General features: G+C 45.6%; 1 protein-coding gene across 1 annotated transcript; it reads left to right on the top strand.

Moving 5' to 3' along the window:
• The first annotated feature begins 2251 nt into the window (after positions 1 to 2251).
• Positions 2252 to 20238, top strand: AKIRIN2 (akirin 2). The gene is made up of 5 exons (XM_056566081.1): positions 2252 to 2426; positions 13323 to 13463; positions 14091 to 14234; positions 18255 to 18326; positions 19623 to 20238. The coding sequence occupies exons 1-5, from the start codon at positions 2252 to 2254 to the stop codon at positions 19631 to 19633; spliced, it is 543 nt and encodes a 180-aa protein (XP_056422056.1). The 3' UTR covers positions 19634 to 20238.
• The last annotated feature ends 1419 nt before the right edge of the window (positions 20239 to 21657 follow it).

Below are 21657 nucleotides of genomic sequence, written 5' to 3'. Positions count from 1 at the left end.
TTTGCCGTTTCGCCATGATTTTTGGGTAAATTACTGATGTCAATACAAAGTAGAATTGGTGGCGAAAAGGGGTTAAGGATGCAGTGCGTGAATGTACACCCTTCGCCTACTCCCATTGTATGAAGTGTGCTCAGAAGCTGAGCACACTCCGTACCCAGTGGGCTCCGATTGCTATCAGCAGCGAGGATCCATGGCTAATACTGGACATTGCTGACTGGCCCTTTAGACACCGCAATCAAACTTGATCACACCATCTAAATACGGGAAAATCATTGCCGGCTAGCTCAGGGAGCTCATTGGGACAACCACAACAAAACTGCAGCATCCCTATCAGCTGAGAGGACGGGTGAAGGAAGCCTGTAGTAATGGAGCGCCGATAACACTGATCAATGCTATGCTATGACACAGGATTATTCAGTGTATACGTTGGAAAGGTTGCATGCAATAGCCCCTATGGGTATTTTTGGTCCCTTTATATACCAGAAAAAAATTAATAAAAAGCGATCAAAAAGTCCCTTTAAAACAAAAATGGTACCGATAAAAACTACAGATCACGGCGCAAAAAATTAGCCCCCATACATCCCCATAAATGGAAAAAGTTAAAATGTTATAGGGGTCAGAAGAGGACAATTTTAAGCATACTAATTTTCCTTAAAAAAAAAAGTTATAATAAAACAAGACGATATAAAAATTGGGTAACATTGTAATCCTATGGACCTGCACGATAAAGATAACACAGCATCTTAACCGTAATACACTGTGTAGAAATGAAACCTTCAAAAGTTGCACACAAATATTTGGCCTTGCCGTCGACTTTGTCGTAAAATGACTGTTGTCATTGCAAAGTACAACTGTTGCCGCAAAAAGGAAGCCCCCATATTGGTCCACAAGTGAACAATTGAAAGAGTTAGGGTACGTTTACACTACGGTATTCCCGCGGAAATCCACGGGCAGAATTGAACTTAACATTAGTGTGAATGGGTCTCCGCGAGACCCGTTCACACTGTGGAATTTCAGCGGCGCGGAAATTGTTCCGTGCTCAGAATGAACATATTCATTCTTTGCGCGGATTCCGCGAGCATTGCACTCAATGGTGACGGCTCAGTGCCCCGCAGCCCTAGTGCCAAAGTATATTCAGCGGCGGCCGCCAGACGGAATCTCCGCTCGCTAAATTCTGCGAGTGGAGATTCTGCAGTGTGAACGCACCCCCTTATGCTGAGGAGGGCAAACCAAAATGCAAATACAAAAATTGCCGCGAGCACCAAAACAACCCTGCTTCATTACAGGATTAAAATTGTAGTTATTTCTGGTATAGTCACCCAGATTATAATGACGTGTGCAGAGGAAAAGTTGCTGAGTTGCCCATAGCAACCAATCAGATTGCTTCTTTCATTTTAGAAAAGGCCTCTGAATAATGAAAGAAGCGATCTGATTGGTTGCTATGGGCAACTCAGTAACTTTTCCTCCATTGTACAGTGACATAGCAGATAAGGACACCATCTGGATCCCCAGATGTTGCAAAACTACAACTCCCAGCATGCCCGGACAGCCAACGGCTGGGAGTTGTAGTTTTGCAACACTTGGGGGGGGGGGGGGGTCCACCGTTTGGTGACCACTGATCTAAACTGTAATAAGATAGTGAGTGATTTTACACATCAATATGCCCTAAAAGGCTATAACCCCATAATGGCGGACCGGTGAGCCCTAAGAGCCTAGGGTGGGGGGCCCTAAGAGCCTAGGGTGGGGGGCCCCGGGCCTGGGACTGGGCGGTGACTCCCCGCCCTCTGTACGTGCCCCGGCTGCCAATGACTGCCACCACTGACTACAAGTTTCAAAACAACTACTGGGATTTAAATTCAAATACGGAAGCGACTTCCTCGAAGCGTTGCATGTCGGGTATTGTAGTTCCTTCACCGCTCCGTAAAGCAGCAAGCATCCTTGAGTGAACCCGCCTTCCCAGAAGCCCTTGCGCGGCCCCAGTGCTTGTCGGTGCGGGAATGAATCAGTGGCGTTGTTATTAACGCCATATTGAGTGCAAAGGGAAGGAGCCCGAGCCTGGTAACGCACGGCGTCATTTTGTGAGCGGCACCCCATCCTTCGCCATCCTCCTCGGCCCAGCATCCTACAGCTCCGGGACGAGACGATACCCCTCCGGGACACCCCGCGGAAACTGAAGGCCGAAGGACGGGCGGCTGAGGAGAGGCCGGGGAGCCCAGTGTGAAGCCGCCTTGTCCGGCCCCTAGAGTCCGCCATGGCCTGTGGAGCCACCCTTAAAAGGACTATCGACTTTGACCCGCTTCTGAGCCCGGCGGCCTCCCCGAAGAGAAGGAGATGCGCCCCCCTGTCCCCCTCAGGTCCCTCCCCACAGAAATACCTCCGCATGGAACCGTCACCCTTCGGGGAGGTGTCCTCCCGGCTGACCGCAGGTAGGGCCCGGCTCTGGGGGGGGATGGGGGGTAACAATCGGATCCCTGGTGGCATGGGGGAGGAGGGGTGGTGCCCTGCCCTACAGCTCATCTCTGCGGGTGGAGGTGAGGGGGCCGCTGCCAGCCATTGGTGGGCATGGCTTTTGTTCCCCACTCATTACAGATGATGGCACAGGTGGCAGGGTGGGCATACTGGGGTGGGGACTCGTCTAGTCCCCTCTGATGAGTCCACATAGACACTTGCCCTCTATTCCTGTCCCCTACAATGACCTACCTAGATAGGACTTCTCCAATCCGTGGCCCTCTATATTAGGCAGGACTACAACTCTCAGCATGTCTAAGCCTGTATTTTCCCACATCAATTCCCTTCCACTGTCTGGGGTCCCTTCTTGCCCACCTTTTGTTTGGACAAGGCCACTGTTTCCCCAGTGTGCCTTCAGCTGTTGCCAAAGCACAACTCCCAGCATGCCCAGATCTCCAGGGCATGCTGGGAGTTGTAGTTTTGCAACATCTGTAGGCACGCTGGTTTAAAGGGTTAGTCCTCTGGAGGCATGTCTCCTAACATTAAGCAGATGGGGTACCTCTTTATACAGACATCTAACATACCCCAGTGTTTCCCAACTAGGGTGCCTCCAGCTGTGGCCAAACTACAACTCCCAGCATGCCCGGACAGCCAAAGGCTGTCTGGGCATGCTGGGAGTTGTAGTTTGGCCACAGCTGGAGGCACCCTAGTTGGGAAACACTGATATACCCTAATGCAGGCATAGGCGACCTTTCGGCACTCCTGATATTTTGGACTACATCTCCCATGATGCTCTTACAGCCAAAGCATCATGGGAGATGTAGTCCAAACCTCTGCAGTGCCAAGGATACCTATGCCTTAGCTAATGTAAACCAGCAGGTTGTGGTCCTACTGAAAAGCTCTGCCATCTCCATGGGCACTGTACAGACCAAAGGGGCTTGTCTGGTGACTGAGAAGGAAACTCTATTGGTAATTTGGTTATTTATTTGTATATAATCCGGTGGTACCCGTCTGGAGAAGGTTTTGGCATAAAGTGGCATTTCTCCATGCCAAAGCCTGTATTACAGCGCCATGTTGTAGGCCATCTGTAAAGGAGGATTGGGAATTCCTGCAATTCCTTAAAGCGTACCCGTCAGATCCAACAAAAAAAACTTTTTTTATATATATATATATATATATCACTCGGTACCTGATCCTGACCATGTACATCTAATTTTTGTGTCTAGTACTTTTTTTTTTTTTTTTTACCCTTTTAATTTAGCTCACTAGTCTGAATTCCTCTCAAAGGGAAGGGGCGTGGCCTCACTGTGCAGGTCTCCGCCCCCTCCCTCAGTATACTGTCTGCTCACATCTACCCTAGTATTAGCAAACTACAACTCCCAGCTTGTCCTCACTGACAGTAGCGGGACACAAGCTGACAGTGGGAGGATTTTTCCTCCAGCTGTGAGCCCTGCGCTGCCAGCTGTCAATCAAGGAAGTGTGTCCATGACATAGGTGATGATGCATGGACACAGCAGGACTAGTATGGGTCCAAGCAGGCAGGGGGGGCAGTTGTTTGAATGGCTTTTTCTGTATGAAATACTGAAAATGTTCTAATGAAAGCAACTGCAAAACCTTTTGGTTACACATGCTTTACAACATATTAAAAGTTTTGTATCTGTCAGTGCCCATTTAAAGGAATAAATAAACATTAAAGTTCCTCCTGAAACCATCTAGGATCTGCCAGCATTTGTGAAGGAGTCCACCAAATGTCTTTTCTGTGACACTTGCTTTGACAGGGTGCTACCTTCACACATCCCAGTTCCCTCTAGCTGTGTATTTGGAGGGAGGGGGGGAGAGCGACAACTGTCCTGAAGACACTTTGTTTTCTGGCCAAAGTCGGTGGGGGGCTTTGTGTAAGGCTGCATTCACACTTTGTTTTTACATTACGGGTGCCGGAACCAGCTGGGGGAGGGGCAAACCAGGCTCTCCCGTACCCCAGCCGGACCATCGCTGAACTCCATTTATTTTAATGACCCGACCGGCTCATTTTTGACCCGTATCCGTTTTTGACCGGACCTAAAATCATAGTATACTACGGTTTTAGGTCCAGTCATGAAACCGCATATGGGTCAAAAAATGAGCCGGCCGGAGTCAGCTCATAAAGTAAATGGAGTTCAGCATTGGTCTGGCTGGGGTACGGGAGAGCCTGGTTTGCCCCTCCCCCAGCCGCCACCCGTAATGTAAAAAGGAAGTGTGACTGCAGCTTAAGTTTAGAGGCTTCACAGCATGAATGGTCTTGTGTTAGTGAAGTGCCGCTTGGAGTCACAGCATTAGGCTAGGTTTACACTTGTGTTGGAGGTCTGTTTAGTGCCAGAAAACAAACACATCCTGAGGGATCTCATTGACTTCTATAAGGGTGCAGGCACACCACGCTTCTCCTATACTGTTCCCATATACGGTTTCAAGTTAAAAACCGTACGGAACCGTATAGAAAACCGTATGTCAAACGCATCATCCGGTTTAGTCAGATTTACTACTTATATGTTTTTTATTTATTTTACTTGTACCCAATCTGTAGTCTACCACGTTTTTTGGTCCGGGTGAAAAACTGTATACTTTTTTGACTTTGCAGGTTTTTTTCATGGAATTTCAATCAAACAAGTGACATTTTATTCAAAATGGAGTGAAAAGTTAAAAACGTACACACTTTTTTCTTAAACGGATGCAATCGGACATAATTTTTCAAACTGTATATGGGTTGAAATTTGTACACACGTTTTGATACAGCTTAGCCCAGTTTTAAGGAATCTGTTAAAAACCTGATACAGGAACTGTATTGCAAAAACTTGGCGAACCTACCACAAAAAAATTAACCTACCACAGAACGACCTGATTAACACTTTGACACTTGAGCCCATACTTCGAGAGTGCCCTAAATATTGGGGGGATGTACTGTAGGGAAATGTTATGCTCATGATGTTTTTTAACCTACAGGGTGGCAACAATTCTCCAGTTGCACAAATCCATACATTCACAATAAAATGTGCCAATGTGGGCTATCGTGGCATATGATATCTCTTCACGATATAGCCCAGTTTTCCCCAGCATTTTCACTGAACCTACAAGAGAAATGTTTTGTGAGTAGAACGTGACGTGTCTGCACGCACAGTATTGTGTTATTTATATAGGAATTGCCAATAAGGCTAGGTTCACATTGGTGTACAACAAATGCTGCTTTTAGTCCATGTTGCAGCCAAAAGACCTGGCCCGACTGCAGGTCTGATGATCTGGACTGACAGCTGTCATTCATCAGACTTCTGGTCAGGCCATGACTTGTGATATGGACACACAAATGTATCTGTATGAGCCCAGCCGTATTGTGAATTACTCTGTCAGTGGTCTTCAACCTGCGGACTTCCAGATGTTGCAAAACAACTCCCAGCATGCCTGGACAGCCAACGGCTGTCCGGGCATGTTTGGAATTGTAGTTTTGCAACATCTGGAGGTCCGCAGGTTGAAGACCACTGCTCTATGTAGTATAATTTGGTCTGTGGTAGGGATCGTTTTTTTAGGGCCGATACCAATAATCTGTGGCCTTTCAGGCCGATAACTTATACCGATATTCCTGTATAAGTTATCGGCTATTTCTCCTTCCCCCCCCCCCCGGCCCCGAAGAAGCCGCTGCAGATCATTGATTTAAAGCGGGCGCTTTAAATCAATGAACTGTAGCGGCTTTGGCTGAATCAGAGACCACTACTGCCGCCGCCCGCTTCTCTCCCCCTGCCTGTCCGGGGGTCCTCACAGCTGCTGCCCCTGCACTGCACGCCGCCGCTGCCCCATTGCCTCCCCTATCCCTGGTATTATAATTACCTGTTCCCGGGGTCCGTGCTACTTCTGGCTCCCGTCCACAGCTGTCATTGTGTGCACTGACAGTGACGTCACGTTGAGGACGTTGATGCGCAGCGCACAGCGTAACGCAGGACTCAGCAGGAGCCAGAAGTAGCATGGGCCCAAGACCCCGGGAACAGGTAATTATAAAATGGGGGATAGGGGAGGCAATGGGGGCGGTGTGGTGGGGGAGCGGTGCGGGACATTATCAGATTATCGGCCAGGTAATTGCCGATATCGATAACATCAAAAATCGTGAATATCGGCCGATAATTTCGGTCAAACCGATAATCGGTCGATCCCTACTCTGTGGCTTGTGATGTCAGATGAAGGTACTATGTGTCTCCTATAGATGACTATTACATATGGATCTCTATGCTAGGAGGAGCCGTATTAACCAGTGTTCATGGCCTGTCTAGTAAACGCTGACATAGAGATCTGCGTTACACAAGAATCAATGTTAGGAGAATGCAGGATCTGGATTGTCATATTGGGCTGTTCCCCCTTACATGCTTCAATGACTCGACAACTCAATTCTCAGCTTTACAGAAGCGTTTACTCTGTTATCACGTGTATGGTACATGCTACAATGGTTCAGTGTTTGGTTTTCTCTTTTTGTGTTGGTAACACAATGACCTTGTTGGCATTTTATGACTGCACTTGACGCATACAGGGTGAAACTGTTTACATGCATAATGTTATTCATCTGTAGTACAGAGCACTATAAGCAATGGCCCAGATTTATCAGTCTGATGCAAAAACTCGGCATTAACCCGTGACAAGCAATCGCAGCTCAGCTTTCATAGCTTAACAAGCTCTGGTAAAATGAAAGCTGAACTGTGATTGGCTGTTATGGGCAAAACCAGACAGAGTTTGTCTCGCAATCACCGGCAAGTCTAGAATTCACAGTGTTGAAGGGTAGGGTCACACGTAACTGATCTGCAGTGTATTTTAGGCATCAGATCCACCAATGATGACTCTTTAGTAGGGGTGTGAATCGCCAAGAATTTGGCGATTCGATTCGAATCGCGATACCAGTGTGGCGATTCGATATATCCCGATATATCGCGATACCGTCTAGGTGACGATACATCGCGATATATCCCGATACATCGCCCACCTGGGAGCATTCACAGATCCCAATAGACGCCGCTGTCAGCTTTGACAGAGGCGATCTAGTACTCCGGTGCTCACTTTTCTCATGTTATCCCGTCCGGGCTGCAAAATAAAATAAAACGCACTTTATCTTACCTGCCAACGAGCCCCCGGAGCTCCGGTACAGGTGTTCGGTCCCCGGGCTGTATTCTTCTTACTTCCTGTTAGTCCGGCACGTCACATGGAGCTTCAGCCTATCACCAGCGGAGGCGGGACATCGCTGCGGCCAGTGATAGGCTGAAGCTCCATGTGACGTGCCGGACTAACAGGAAGTAAGAAGAATACAGCCCGGGGACCGAACACCTGTACCGGAGCTCCGGGGGCTCGTTGGCAGGTAAGATAAAGTGCGTTTTATTTTGCAGCCTGGATAGGATAAAATGAGAAGTGCGCACCGGATACTCCTTTAATAGCCAGCCGCGGCGATTGCCGCATGCTGGCTATTAGCGGCGGCCCCCGGCTACTGAAATAAGCCGGGGGTCGCATAGTACGGAGTGGGCACGAGTCGGAGCCCGCTCCATAGCCGTGTCAGATCCGGCCTGCCCGGCTCCACCAATGTGGAACTTTTATCTCCTGATGCCCGGGACATGACATGCTGTTCCAGGCGTCCGCAGATAAAAATTCCACATCCCTAAAAGAATCGATTCAAAAATATTTTGAATCGATTCTGTATCGGCAAATGAAAAATCGCGATTATCGCGAGAATCGATTTTTTTTTTTTCTTACATCCCTACTCTTTAGTGTGCCTCCTGCTATGCCTGCTTGTAGCCTCATTCCACCACTATGCACAGGACCTGCAAGTTACCAAGCGCACATGCGGAAGGTCCAGTGTGTCCTGTGCTACAAGCAGGCACAGCAGGAGGCACACTTAGGGGTCATCATCGGCGGATAGGCAGCCTTAAAGGAGTACTCCAAAATCTTTTTAGACCATGATAAACCTCTGCTGAAGTTACATAAGTTTGTCATTTACCTCCATTACGATATCTGCAGTAATACCAGACTTCTCCGAAATCGGAAGTTCAGCCACTGATTCTCCTTGATGAATTTCGTACCCCCTGCATTTGCTCTGCTGCGGCCATCTTGGTAACGAAACGTCACCATTTCTAAGATCCTCCCTGCTGTTTGCCGGCCGCCCCAGCCTCCTGTGGGTCACTCCCACACTTTGCATATTCATATGATCTTCGTTTGCACAGCCCCGATTTGCTGGGCTGTGCAAACTCCTCTGTATGCCCCCAGCCTATCAACCGCGTCTGTCCGCGCCTGCGCACTGATCTCATGATGTGTTAATATTAGCCAATCATCTCCCCATTAGTTACGTTGCCGTAACTAACAGGGAGAGTCACAAAGGAATTTAGGGGCGGCTTTAGTGGCATGGGCTGCAGTGAGGGGTGTGTTTATTGAAATGAATGGGGAGGGGAGAGACTTGGGTAGGGGAGGCGGGATAAGAAGGTAGGCACGGTGGGACAGGAAACAGAAGCAAGGGAGCTTGGGGGATGACTATTTTTACGTCATCCTCCAGGGCTCCATAACCCGGAAGTGCGGGAAATTTGCGGCGATGTGGCAGAGGAACGGCTGAACCAATTTCAGAAAGGAAGACCTCGAATAAAGGTAAAGCAGAGAGGAACGTTATGGTCTTAAAAAAAAAAAAAGGTGCATTATAGAACTCCTTTAAAATACGCTGTGGATCTGTTACGTGTGACCCTACCCTAAAAACATGCTACTGGTGCTTACCTCCTGGGGTATCATTTATTAACCCCTTAAGGACCAAGCGGTTTTCTGTTTTTGCACTTTCGTTTTTTCTTCCTTACCTTTTGAAAATCATAACCCTTTCAATTTTGCATCTAAAAATCCATGATGGCTTATCTTTTGCGCCACCAGTTCTACTTTGTAATGACATCAGTCATTTTACCCAAAAATCTACGGCAAAACGGAAAAAAAATCATTGTAAAACAAAATTGAAGAACAAACACCATTTTGTAAATTTTGGGGGGCTTCTGTTTCTACACAGTAAATTTTTCGGTAAAAATGACACCTAATCTTCATTCATTAGGTCCATATGATTAAAATGATACCCTACTTATATAGGTTTGATTGTTCAACTTTTTTTAAACTTTATTTATTTTTTTTTATTTTTTTTACACTTTGTCCCCTTAGGGGACTTTTAGGAGGAATCGTTAGATTCCTCATACAGATCACTATGGTTGTATAGAACCATAGTGATCTGTATGCTCTGCGCTCGAATGATAAAGCCTGGTCCTGCCAGCCTGTATCATTCAGAGAGCCGGAGCCAGCACTGGAGGAGAGGTAAGCCCTCAGGCTACCTCAGCAGTGGATCGCCCCCCCCCACACGATCGCACTGCGGGGGGGGGGGGCGCAATCCACCCAGCTGGACCACCAGGGACTGAATACAGGCACCTTTAGACGCTGCTGTCAACTTTGACAGTGGCGAGCTAAAGGGTTAATAGCCGGCCGCGGCAATCGCTGCATGTCTGCTATTAACGCCGGCCCCCAGCTGCAGGAATCAACTGGGGGCCAGCCGGTATGACACAGGCTTGAGTCGGGAGCCCGTGTCATACCCGGTTAAGGGCCATTGGACGTATGGTCCTTAAGAGGTTAAAGAGAATCTGCCAGCTGAACCCCCCCCCCCTGCACTAAACCCGATATACTGAGTTATAGTGCAGGCGGAGAGCTTTAAAATGAAGGGTAACTTACCCCCCTCCCCATAGATTTGTACTGAGAATCCTAACAATGGCTCAGAATTAAGTGTCTGAGACATAAACTGTCACAGGTTTTATTATAACTTAATAATATTGAAACTAAGCTGTGATTGGCTGCTAAGGACATTCTAACACCTTTTCGTAACTCCAAAAAAAGGGCCAATAGTGCACCAGAAATGAAATTGGTGTTCAACCAGTGCATAATCTGGGGAATAGCTGCTAAAAGGTCTAACAAAAAATAGATCTTATTTTATATTTAGTTTTGACATAATACAGCAAGGCATGAAAAGTGCAAATGTCCAAAAAACATAAAGATGACTACCAAACTGACTCAAAACATGGCAAAAGTTGCAAACACTCACACCCAAGGAGTACCAGTCACCCCAATGCCGTTTTGTTAAAGAGCTTCCTCAGGGGGCATGAATATATTTTTGTCTGAGATTGATAAATCTGCACATTTTAATTTTTTTTTTTTTTTTTTTTTTTTTTTTGTGTAGTATGGCTAGGGGAACATTTAGATGTTTAGGTCTAGGTGATACATAAAGGGGTTGTCTTGTGAATACTGCTATTTTATATTTTTAAGTTGGTGGCCCAGTGGAACCCGGTGTGTACAGCTTTAAAGGACAGCTTTACAGCTCTATGGGAGAGGTGGGGGATGGATGAACGCTGCATCCCCGCCTCTCTCGTAGAACTACATGGAGGAGGCATGTTGGCTGTGGCATCATGCTGCGGCCGGCACGCCTCCTGCACGTGAGAGCCGTGGTAGAGCCAGGGCCCCATGCAGGAGGTCCCAGCGTTTGGACCCACTGTGATCAGACACTTATCCCATATCCTGTAGTTTGTTTTACTGCAGATATCCCTTAAAGGGGTACTCCACCCCTAGACGTCTTATCCCCTTTCCAAAGGATAGGGGATAAGATGTCAGATCGCCGCGGTCCCGCTGCTGGGAAGCCCCGGGATCCCCGCTGCAGCACCCCGCTATCATTACTGCACAAAGAGAGTTCGCTCTGTGTGTAATGACGGGCGATACAGGGGACGGAGCAGCGTGACGTCATGGCTCCGCCCCTCGTGACATCACGGCCTGTCCCCTTAAGGAGTCTATGGCAGGGGGCGTGACGACCACCACGCCCCCTTCCCATAGACTTGTATTGACGGGGGCGGGCTGTGACATCACGAGGGGCGCAGCCGTGACTTAACGATGCTCCGTCCCCTGTATTGCCCGTCATTACGTGCAGACCAAACTCGCTCTGTGCTGTAATGATAGTGTGGTGCCGCAGTGGGGATCCCGGGGCTCCCCAGCAGCGGGACCACGGTGATCTGACATCTTATCCCCTATGCTTCGGATAGGGGATAAGATGTCTAGGGGCGGAGTACCCCCTTTAATGTTTTGCTATGGTTTAGAACAGGGTTTCCCAACCAGTGTGCCTCGTGCTGTGGCAAAACTACAACTCCCAGCATGCCCGGACAGCGAAGGCTGTCCGGGCATGCTCGGAGTTGTAGTGTTGCCACAGCTGGAGGCACGCTGGTTGGGAAACACTGGTATAAATGGTTATAAATATTGAAAAACATCTGATATGGATGCCAGAGCACGACGCAGCTTGTACCGGGCTGCATTGGCGTGTATGACATTAGTCAGGGGGAGGTTTTATAGGGGGAGTAACCTAAGGTGCACACGCATGTCACTCAGGTGTAGGGTGCTGCTGTGTTTTGGAGAACTTCCTTTAGAGCAGGGGATTAGTCACAAGTTGTGTTTAGTAACACATCTGTCAAGAATAGGATCCTTGCACAATACTTTCTTTAGTAACGTCCTGCTCAGTGTGAGAAGTCGGTGCTTGTTGTCACGATAAAAGGCTCTGTCCACATAACGACTGGTACAGCCTGTGAACACTTACCACGTGCCTTCATTTGTTTGGAAGGTTTCTAAATCTTATCAGACAATTCAGTGGATACACATACAGTCCCATATCTGGGTCCGGAAGGTGCTGCAGTAGGCCGGAAACAGACCTATATCTGAGAGAACAGGGGACAACTGTCAGTGACTTCTCACCTATTCCCTCTTGTCTCTTATATTCTGATAGCTTGCAAAGGTCCTATATTGTGTTTAACCAATAAAGGTATCCTTGCTAAAATCTTGTGGTCCTTAACACACAAGTATTTCCCTCTGTATGGCTCTTGCAATATTCATACACGTTTAATTTTTATTCAGAACCACGACTAAAAGCCAAGTTGTCTCTGGTGCCTGATGAACATGGAGTGTGGGTTCACACCACAATTTTGCTATACAGTTTAAAAATAAATAAATTATGCACCGTACAGAAAACCATGCCCATAGACTTCCCGTTCAAAACCATATGCACCATAATGTATAAGACTTGCCTCCGTTTTTCAAACCATACGGTTTTTTACTTAATTTTTTATTTTTTTTTCTGGTCAGAAACTTGCCTATCACAGTTTTGTCCTGGTTAAAAACCATATTAAACCGCATAGTTATTTTTTATTTTAAACATGGGAGTCAATGGGAACTGTACAGAACCATATGTGTGGAGGGTTCCATCCAGTTTTCACCATACGGTTTTTGACTTTTCAGCGTTTTTCTTTCTTGCAATTTCAGTCAAACAAGTGAAACTTCATAATGGAGTGAAAAGTTCAAAACATGTTTTTTTTCTCCTTAAAAACACAGATGCATACTTTTTCAAACCGTATATATGGTTTTCAACCGTTTACAGATAAAATTTGGACACATTTTGATACAGTTTAGTCAGCTTTTGAGGAATCCATTTTTTTTTTTTTTTTTTTTTTATCAAAAACCTGATACGGGAACTGTAGTGCAAAAACGTGGTGAACTAGTGATCGACCAATATCAATTTTTTAGGGCCGATACAATTAATCTGCGACCTTTCAGGCTGATAGCCGATAACTTATAGCGGAATATCGGTTATTGGCTATTTCTCCTCTATAATCGGTTGCTCCCTAGTGTGAACCCTGCCTGACAGTTAATGAGATCACTCCTTTCATTTTTCACAGGCCTCTTTAAATGCTAGGGGCAACTGCATCACTCTTCCTCTACACAGGTTTTGATAAATCTCCCCCGAAGAGTTTAAAACACTTGTTCAATGTTTCTTCTTCTTTTTGCAGAACAAATCCTTTACAACATAAAGCAGGAGTATAAACGCATGCAGAAGAGAAGGCATTTAGAAAGCAGCTTCCAGCAGACAGAACCCTGCTCCAGTGACGCCCAGCCACAGCATTTTTTGCCTGTTGGGCAAAATTTACCTGGTGAGTAATGGGACTTTAAGATGTTTAGTTTAAGCTCCTGTTCATGTGTCTGTAGGGTTGGGAGAGGCCCAAAGGAGGTTAGTCAGCTAGGACTGGCGTTCTCTCTAATCTGGCTGTTGGCGGAGGAATGTGGATGTCAATCACGCCCACTACTATAGTAGATGCTGCAGGTTCCTCATCCATACCATTGTTACTAACAATGATGTGTGGCATTCTGTGCCAGCTGCCATATGCCAACATATAGAATTTTATGGGTACTGGTTAAATTAGGTTAGCTTAACATTCCTGTCAAAAGATCTTGTCTTGGCAAATCATGCCACAGCAGTGATCTGCAAAAAATGGAGTTAGAATTTTGACAGCAACTTGTGCTATTGTAATATGTCATGGTCTGTCTATAATACGTCATGGTCTGTGTTTGTTCCATAAAGTTGGCCATGGTGGCCTCATCTATCCATCCTTCCTCCTGCTATTTCATTTCTTCACTTCACGTAATTCGGATATATCAGTGCTTCTAGCTTCGTGGTATAGACACAGCTCATAAGACCAGTGCTTGTATCTGTCATTTTTAAAATGACTTACAAGAATTGCTTCTTAACACCAGTACATAATTTTTTTTTTTTTATAAAGGAACGTCTTTAGCATCACCACTGAGGAAGGAACAGCCACTGTTTACTCTGAGACAGGTTGGAATGATATGTGAACGTCTTTTAAAAGAACGAGAAGATAAAGTCCGTGAAGAGTATGAAGAAATTTTGACCACAAAACTGGCAGGTATGAGTTACCTGAACCCCTTAAGGACCAAGACAACTAGGCCTGTTCACCCTTTAAAGACCAGGCCTGTTTTTTTCAAGTTGGGGATGTCTTACTCTATTAGAGAATAACTCTGGTAACGTTTTGCCATTCACAATAATTTAAATTTTTTTTAGGTCACACATTGTACTTCATATACTTAGCAAAATAAGCCGATATAATTTGTATCTTGTTTTTTATAATGCAAAAAAATCATAAAATAGATTTTTTGCTATTAACACTAATAGGTTGCATATATTTATACTTACTGAGCAAATTTTATGAAACATATACTTTCAGATGTCTATTTTATTTAAACACCATATATATATATATATATATATATATATATATATATATATATATATATATATATATATATATATATATATATATATATATATATACACACATTTTAAATGAATCAGAATTTTACTAGAAATTTTGGAAATTTGAAAAGTACATCTATTTTATATTTGCTATGCAAGGTTTGCAGTAACTTAGAAGTGGTAGAACATAGGAACCCCCCCTCCCCATGACCCCATATTAAAAACTAGACTTCTTAAAGGGGTACTCTTCCCCTAGACGTCTTATCCCCTATCCAAAGCATAGTGGAGAAGATGTTTGATCATGGGAGGTCCCGCCGCAGGGCACCCACATTCGTTCTTCAGCTGCGAAGATCGATCTGTGGCTGACGGCCGATACAGGGGACAGAGTATCGTTAAGTCATGGCTCCGCCCCTCAATACAAGCCTATGGGAGAGGTATGACAGCCGCCACACCCCCCTCCTATAGATTTGGATTGAGGGGGCGGGATGTGATGTCACGAGGGGGCGGCTGTCATCCACCACGGAGCAATCCTCTCTTTGTGCAGCTGCAGGAGAGATCACGGGGGGGTGTCCAGCGGTAAGACCCCTGCAATCGGACATCTCATCCTTTATCCTTTGGCTAGGGGATAAGATGTCTAGGGGTGGAGTACCCCTTTAAGGTATTCACTAGTGGGTACAGTGAGTATTTTAACACCATAGTTTTTTGGAAGTCAGTGTTAAAAATTTGAAATTTGCATAATTTTTTTTGGGGGGGGACATATATTTTTTTTGTACATCGATTCTGATATTGAAAGAAATGCACCCTATATTTTATTGAGCTGCTTGTTCCGTGTTTGGAAATACCCCCGCTTAGGCCATATTTGGTTCCTTGGCCGTGTGGCGGGACCCAGAAGGAGAGCAGCGCCATTTGGCTTTCAGGGCATCATTTTAGGCTGAATGGATTATAGGCCGCACTTCATGCCTGCAAAGGGTTTTAGCTGCCAGGACCATACAGAACCCCTACAAGTGACCCCATTTTGGAAACTACACCCCCGAACGTATTCATCTAGACCAAAAGTGAGTACTTTGAGTCCTCTTTGTGTGGCTGGAATGGATACAAAGTCAGTAGAAAAAATTAAAATTAGCTTTTTCCCCCCCACAAATGCATTTGTGGGACATATTTTGTGTACATTGCATCTAAAAAGGAGGAAATGCACCCTATATTTTCTTTGAGCTGCTCGGCCCGTGTTTGAAAATACCCTATTTAGGCCATATTTGGTTCCTTGGCCGCAAGGCAGAACCCAGAGGAAGAGCAGCGCCATTTGGCTTTCAGGGCATAATTTTAGGCCGAATGGATTATAGGCCGCACTTCATGGCTGCAAAGGGTTTTACCTGCCAGAACCATACAGAAGTGACCCCATTTTGGAAACTACACCCTCTATAGTATTCACCTAGGGCAGTAGTAAGTACGTTGAGCCTTAATTGTGTGGCTGGAATTAATTTAAAGTCAGTGGAAAAAAATTGAAATTTGCTTTTTTTTTTTTTCACAAATGCTTTATTTGTGGGACATAATTTTGGTACATCACCTCTGAAATGAAGGAAATGCACCCATATATTATCACACTGTTCGTCCCGGGCTGGGCATTACCCCTACTTAGGCTATATCTGATTGCCTGACCGCCTGGTAGGACCCAGGAGAGGAGCTCCCTTTGGCTTTCAGGACATCATATGAATTATGGACCCTATTCCATGCTTGCAAAGGATCGGAGCTGTCAGAACAATACCACACACCTACAAGTGACCCCATGTGGACTGCAATGTTTTTGTCTCAGAAATATGTATTAACTGGACCAGCAACTGCACTGATTGGTCCTTGGTCGACTAGCAGTGATGTGCAGCTGTCTGTCACAGTTGAAGTTCCTGATGGTTCTATTCGTCACATTGTGGCAGAAAGCGAAAATATCAATCATTGGGTGTTAATATTAATAAATAAATCACAAGCTGATTTGTTTATTTCGGGTGGGGGGGGGGGGGGTTGATAGTCCCCATTCATACTGCATTTCTGCAGTATAGGTGTCCATTGGAGTAATGTCAAAAAAGCATGCCAATGTATACTATAGCAGTCTCATTCGGAAATGAATGCGGCTGCTCTAGTATGTCAGCTTCCCTTTTTTGACGTAATGCTGACTGATACCTCTAACATACTCAGAAATGCAGTATGAATAGGACCTTTGAGAGGGGGGGGGGGGGAGTAGGGTTACACAGGATGCATCCGCAGCATATTTCACACTGCGTATGTGAGCTCACGGCTGGGTAGCTCAATGTGTCTGGTCGTTACTGCCGGTGGGAAATTCGCCACTGAGTGGACACAGAGCTACCCAACTGCAACAGGGAGCTCACTATTGTGCAAGCGGGGCATCCGCAGCATGGATCACACGGAGCACCCTGCGATCCTGTCGCGGGGTGCTGCAGTGGGACAGGGAGCTCCCTCCCTCTGTCAAAACACTTAACAGCCCGCGGTCACTTTGGAGTGTGGCAGGGCCCTGGCTGTGTGATACAGCAGAGACCCTGCCGCGATATCATAGGTACACTGGGCAATGCCAATGAGATCCATGGACGTGTCCTGTTGTGGGAACGTGCATCCCACCTGGACATGTACACACGTCTAGTACTTAAGGGGTTAAGATCCATTCTTGTATAAGCCATGTGGGATCCCCCCCCCAGAGTTCCTTAGCAGTTTGTAAGCTAAATAATTCTTTAAGCGTTACTTTGTATAGATGTCTGCCTAAAAGGGGTTGCCTTATGAAAACAACCCCCATTCCATTTGACCTAATAGGACCCTTCTCTATTAGCCATTGCTGAGAGGTGCTCTGTACACATGGCACATCTTTAGCGGACTCAAATCATTTTATATTGCTACAGTGCAGTACTGAATTCCCCTGCAGGGTAAATGTCTGGCTGCTGTGTTCCCATGGCAAAATCTGGTGTGTTGGGAGATCAGCTAATCTCCTTAGGAGCGTCCTTCTGTGAGACAATCCTTTAAACATTGACGAAAAGTCCTTTCAGTATTCTTGTGCTTATTTTTGTATAAGGAGACGTTCCTCGTATAGTCCAAGTGAACTAGGATAGTGCTTCCCAAACAGGAAGCCTCCAGCTGTGGCAAAACTACAGCTCCCAGCATGCCTGGACATCCTTGAACTATCCAGGCATGCTGGGAGTTGTAGTTTTTAAAAGGGCTGGAGGCTTCATGTTTGGGAAACACGGGACTAAGACTGCATTCACATCTCAATTTTACACTACGGGTGCTGGATCCGACTTTAATGAGCCGACCAGAGTCAAACGGTGACTCCGGTTGGCTAATTTGTGACCTGTATCCAGTTTTGTGACAGGACCTAAAACCGTAGTATACTACGGTTTTAGATCCGGTCAGGAAACTGCATACTGGTCAAAAATGAGCCAACCGGAGTCACCGTTTGACTCTGGTCGGCTCATTAAAGTGAATGGAGTTCAGCACTGGTCTGGCTGGGGTACGGGAGAGCCCGGTTTGCCCCTCACCCAGCTGGATCCGGCACCCGTAGTGTAAAATCGAGATATGAATGCAGCTGAAGACATTGAGCCACAAGACCAGTCTAGTAACTAGTGTAGTAAAGTTGGCTTTTAATCAGTGAATTACTGACTTTCTGTTTTTCCTTTAGAACAATATGATGCTTTTGTGAAGTTCACGCATGACCAGATTATGCGACGATATGGGGAGCAGCCTGCTAGTTGTAAGTATTTTAAGAAAATAAATTAAGTCTAGTAGTAATGCTGCCGTTTCATGTGATATTCCCTTTATGAGGAGGTAAAGTAGATAGTTTTTTTTTATTTCAGGATTTAATCTTAACGGTATAGCCTTAGGAGAGGAGATCAGTGACACAAGGGTCAGTCTCTCAGCACCCGTAGATCACTTGGTTGAAGGGGCAAGTGCTGTGGCCTTTACTTTCAGGCACTGCTCCATACATTTTGTAATGGCTATGCCTGGTACTACACGTAGCGCAGTCCTGTTTATATCAATAGCTATATAGTGGGTCTCCACATTGCTGATCTCCGGTGTGAATATATGAAAATATGGGGCTGAGGTGCAGTACCAGGCACAGCTGCTACATAACGTATTGCGCTATGCTGAATGATCAATGAAGTCCCCCCTAGTAATTTGGGGTGCCAGGAGGAGACTGAAACCCACTGATGTGATATTGATGTCCTGTCCTAAGTCCCAGAAAAAAACTTTTCTAATGCTACCATCTGTTTGTTCATTGTGACTTACTAAGGTAGGGTATGGCTAATGGCCATCCAGTATCATGGTTTGCTTTAAATGGGCTCTGTCAGATACAAAGACTTTTGATATGTTGTAAAGCATGCAAAACTAATAGGTTTCATGAAATTTTTTTTAGTATTTCATACTAAAAAAGCCAGTCAAACTGCCCCCCCTGCCTGCTTGGACACATACTAGTCCTGCTGTGTCCATGCATCATCACCTATGTCATGGACACACTTCGTCGATTGACAGCTGTGAGGGCAGGGCTCACAACTGGAGGAAAAATCCTCCCACTGTCAGCTTGTGTCCCGCTACTGTCAGTGAGGACAAGCTGGGAGTTGTAGTTTTGCTAATGCTAGGGGAGATGTAAGCAGACAGTATACTGAGGAAGGGGCGGAGACCTGCACAGTGAGACCACACCCCCTCCCTTTGAGAGGAATTCAGACTAGTGAGCTAAATTATGTGTAATAAAATAATAAAGGTGCTAGACACATAAAATTAGATGTACATGATCAGGATTAGGTAATGAGTGATAAATTAGTGTTTTTTGTTTGATCTGACGGGTACGCTTTAAGTATACATTACCTGTTAGATGCAAAGATCCTTTGGAAACAATGGTTTTACTTACTCGTCTAAAGACCATTCACATTAATTGTAATATGTCTGTACACTTGAGCTGCTTTGGATATCTAAATTGTTTATTAATGTGCTAAGTTTTTCTACTTAATATTGGTTTTAACCAAAATCATTTTTATTTTTTGTCCTGCAGACGTGTCATGAATCTTTCCTCTCCTTTCCTGGCTGTTCTCCCCGTATTGGTTATAAATTGCAGCAAGGCCATATTTCCCTACCTTGTGAACACAGCTTATTTCAAGCTTCTGTCAGTGGCAACCACTCTTATGCAGCAACTGGTTTCCGAGTGCTCCCTGATGTCAGTGCCACCTGAATGTGGATCTATGCTACCTGTATTATATACCAGTGGCCTCATTGCTGTACCATTTGAAATCTGGCTTTTTTGTTAATGTTTTAAAATGGATTCAAGCTGGTGTTCAGGAACATGCCCTGTACCTGTTGTATAAATCAGTCCTCTTTCAGTGAGGTTTTTACCAGTTCACTACAAACACAGTGTCCACTGTCTGAACAGTGGCATAAACAATGGGACATTTTTTCTTTTTCTTTTGTAAAGACATTTATCAGATATGACTCTGGAAAAAATAAAACCTAGGGCATGTGCATTTTAAAGGACTTTTGTGGGGGAGGTAAACCGGATTTGATTACTTGTTTTGTAGATTTTATTTATTCTCTCAGTCTTTAACAAATGTTTAATGCATTTTTTTTTTCTGTCTTTAATTGTTTAACTGCCTTGTAGTACTGGAATTTAGTTGGTAAATAAAAAAAAATGTACAAAAGTGTATTATTTTTATTTTTTTCAAATATTTTCTATAGGTAATAATGTGTTACAGTGAATATGGAGAAATAGGATTTCTCTCTGTTTAGGGTCATAACTTTGCCTGTAGGGGAAAGTTTTACTTGAGTTGTCAGTGGCATGATATTTTTACACCAGTACCAGTGGGGGAAAAAAATCACAAGTCAGGGGCAAACTTTTTGCTGGATTGGTTTACCATTTAACGTATTGATATTTTAAAAGGAGGAAAAAAATTATGAAAATATTCACTGGAATCCAAAAGTGTTCAAACATTAAAAACTCAGCATCCTACATGGTTCCACCGTTGCTATTCAATCGTAAGATTTGTCCCATTGCATAAAAGGGTAATTTCTCTATCGGCTCCATTGGGGGACACAGACCGTGGGTGTATCTTGCTGTCTCTAGGAGGTGTGACACTATGGTAATAAAAAGGTCGGCTCCTCCCAGCAGGATATACCCGCCTTCAGACTCTGAGCTAGTCAGTTTAAGCTTAGTGTCTGAAGGAGGTGGACTGGTCTGGGTTGCCCAGACCAGGTCTTCTGTTTTCCTAGTATAGGGACGTGTTAATTTTTTATTCCTTTTTCTTTCTGTTTTCAGGTGGGGACTCAGGAACTGCGGTTCACTGTTTCCCCATTGTGAGTAAGGGGGCACAGACATTGCGTATATGCGCTGTTCACCCCCTCGCCAACGGTCAGCGCCTGGGTGGTACCTCATGGGTCCGGGTCCCCCTATGTCTCTGCTCACCTCGCTCGCGCATAGCAGCCGGGCGTGATGCAGGGACCATAAGCTGACTGAAGACTTCACTTTTTTCCACAGGTACAGCCTCACAACCTCTGGAGACCCCCTGTTTTGGCCCACCCTCAGTTTTTGGGGCTTGTTTAACAGGGACTGCACTATGCTGGGGGAGCAATTACACCTAAGGGGGCATGTTTTTATAAGGCACAATTGTTTTTCGGGCATGTTATGGAAACCCTTTAGAGTGTGTGTGTTTTGGCCATTACTCAGCGCCTTTTATGCGGCTGTCAGCCGCGGCTCTTCTTCGGCTTGAGCTCTATCAGCGCCGGCTTATGTATTTTCTTACAGCGCCTTATACGCGGCGCCCGCTCCGTTCCCCCGAGCGCATATGCAGCAATAGGCAGGTGTGCTCGGGACAAGGAGCGGAGGCCATGACAGTTCTTCCTCGGCGGCTGTAGCTCTGCCCACTGGGTGGGGGAGCTCTGAGGCACGAAGCAGCGCCCAATCAGCGCTGTGGGTGCGATTTTCTGTGTGTAGGGGTCAGTTACTACGTGCCTTGCTTCATGCATGTCTCTCCCTCCCTATTGGCTGGCCTTTTCAGTCTAGCTGGCTGCACGGAGCAAGTTCTCCGCACTGCAGCTGA

This window comes from Hyla sarda, chromosome 3 (genome assembly GCF_029499605.1).
Source record: "Hyla sarda isolate aHylSar1 chromosome 3, aHylSar1.hap1, whole genome shotgun sequence".
NCBI lineage: Eukaryota > Metazoa > Chordata > Amphibia > Anura > Hylidae > Hyla > Hyla sarda.
Note: the sequence above shows the minus strand (reverse complement) of the source record. Positions and strands in the feature narration are given on the sequence as shown.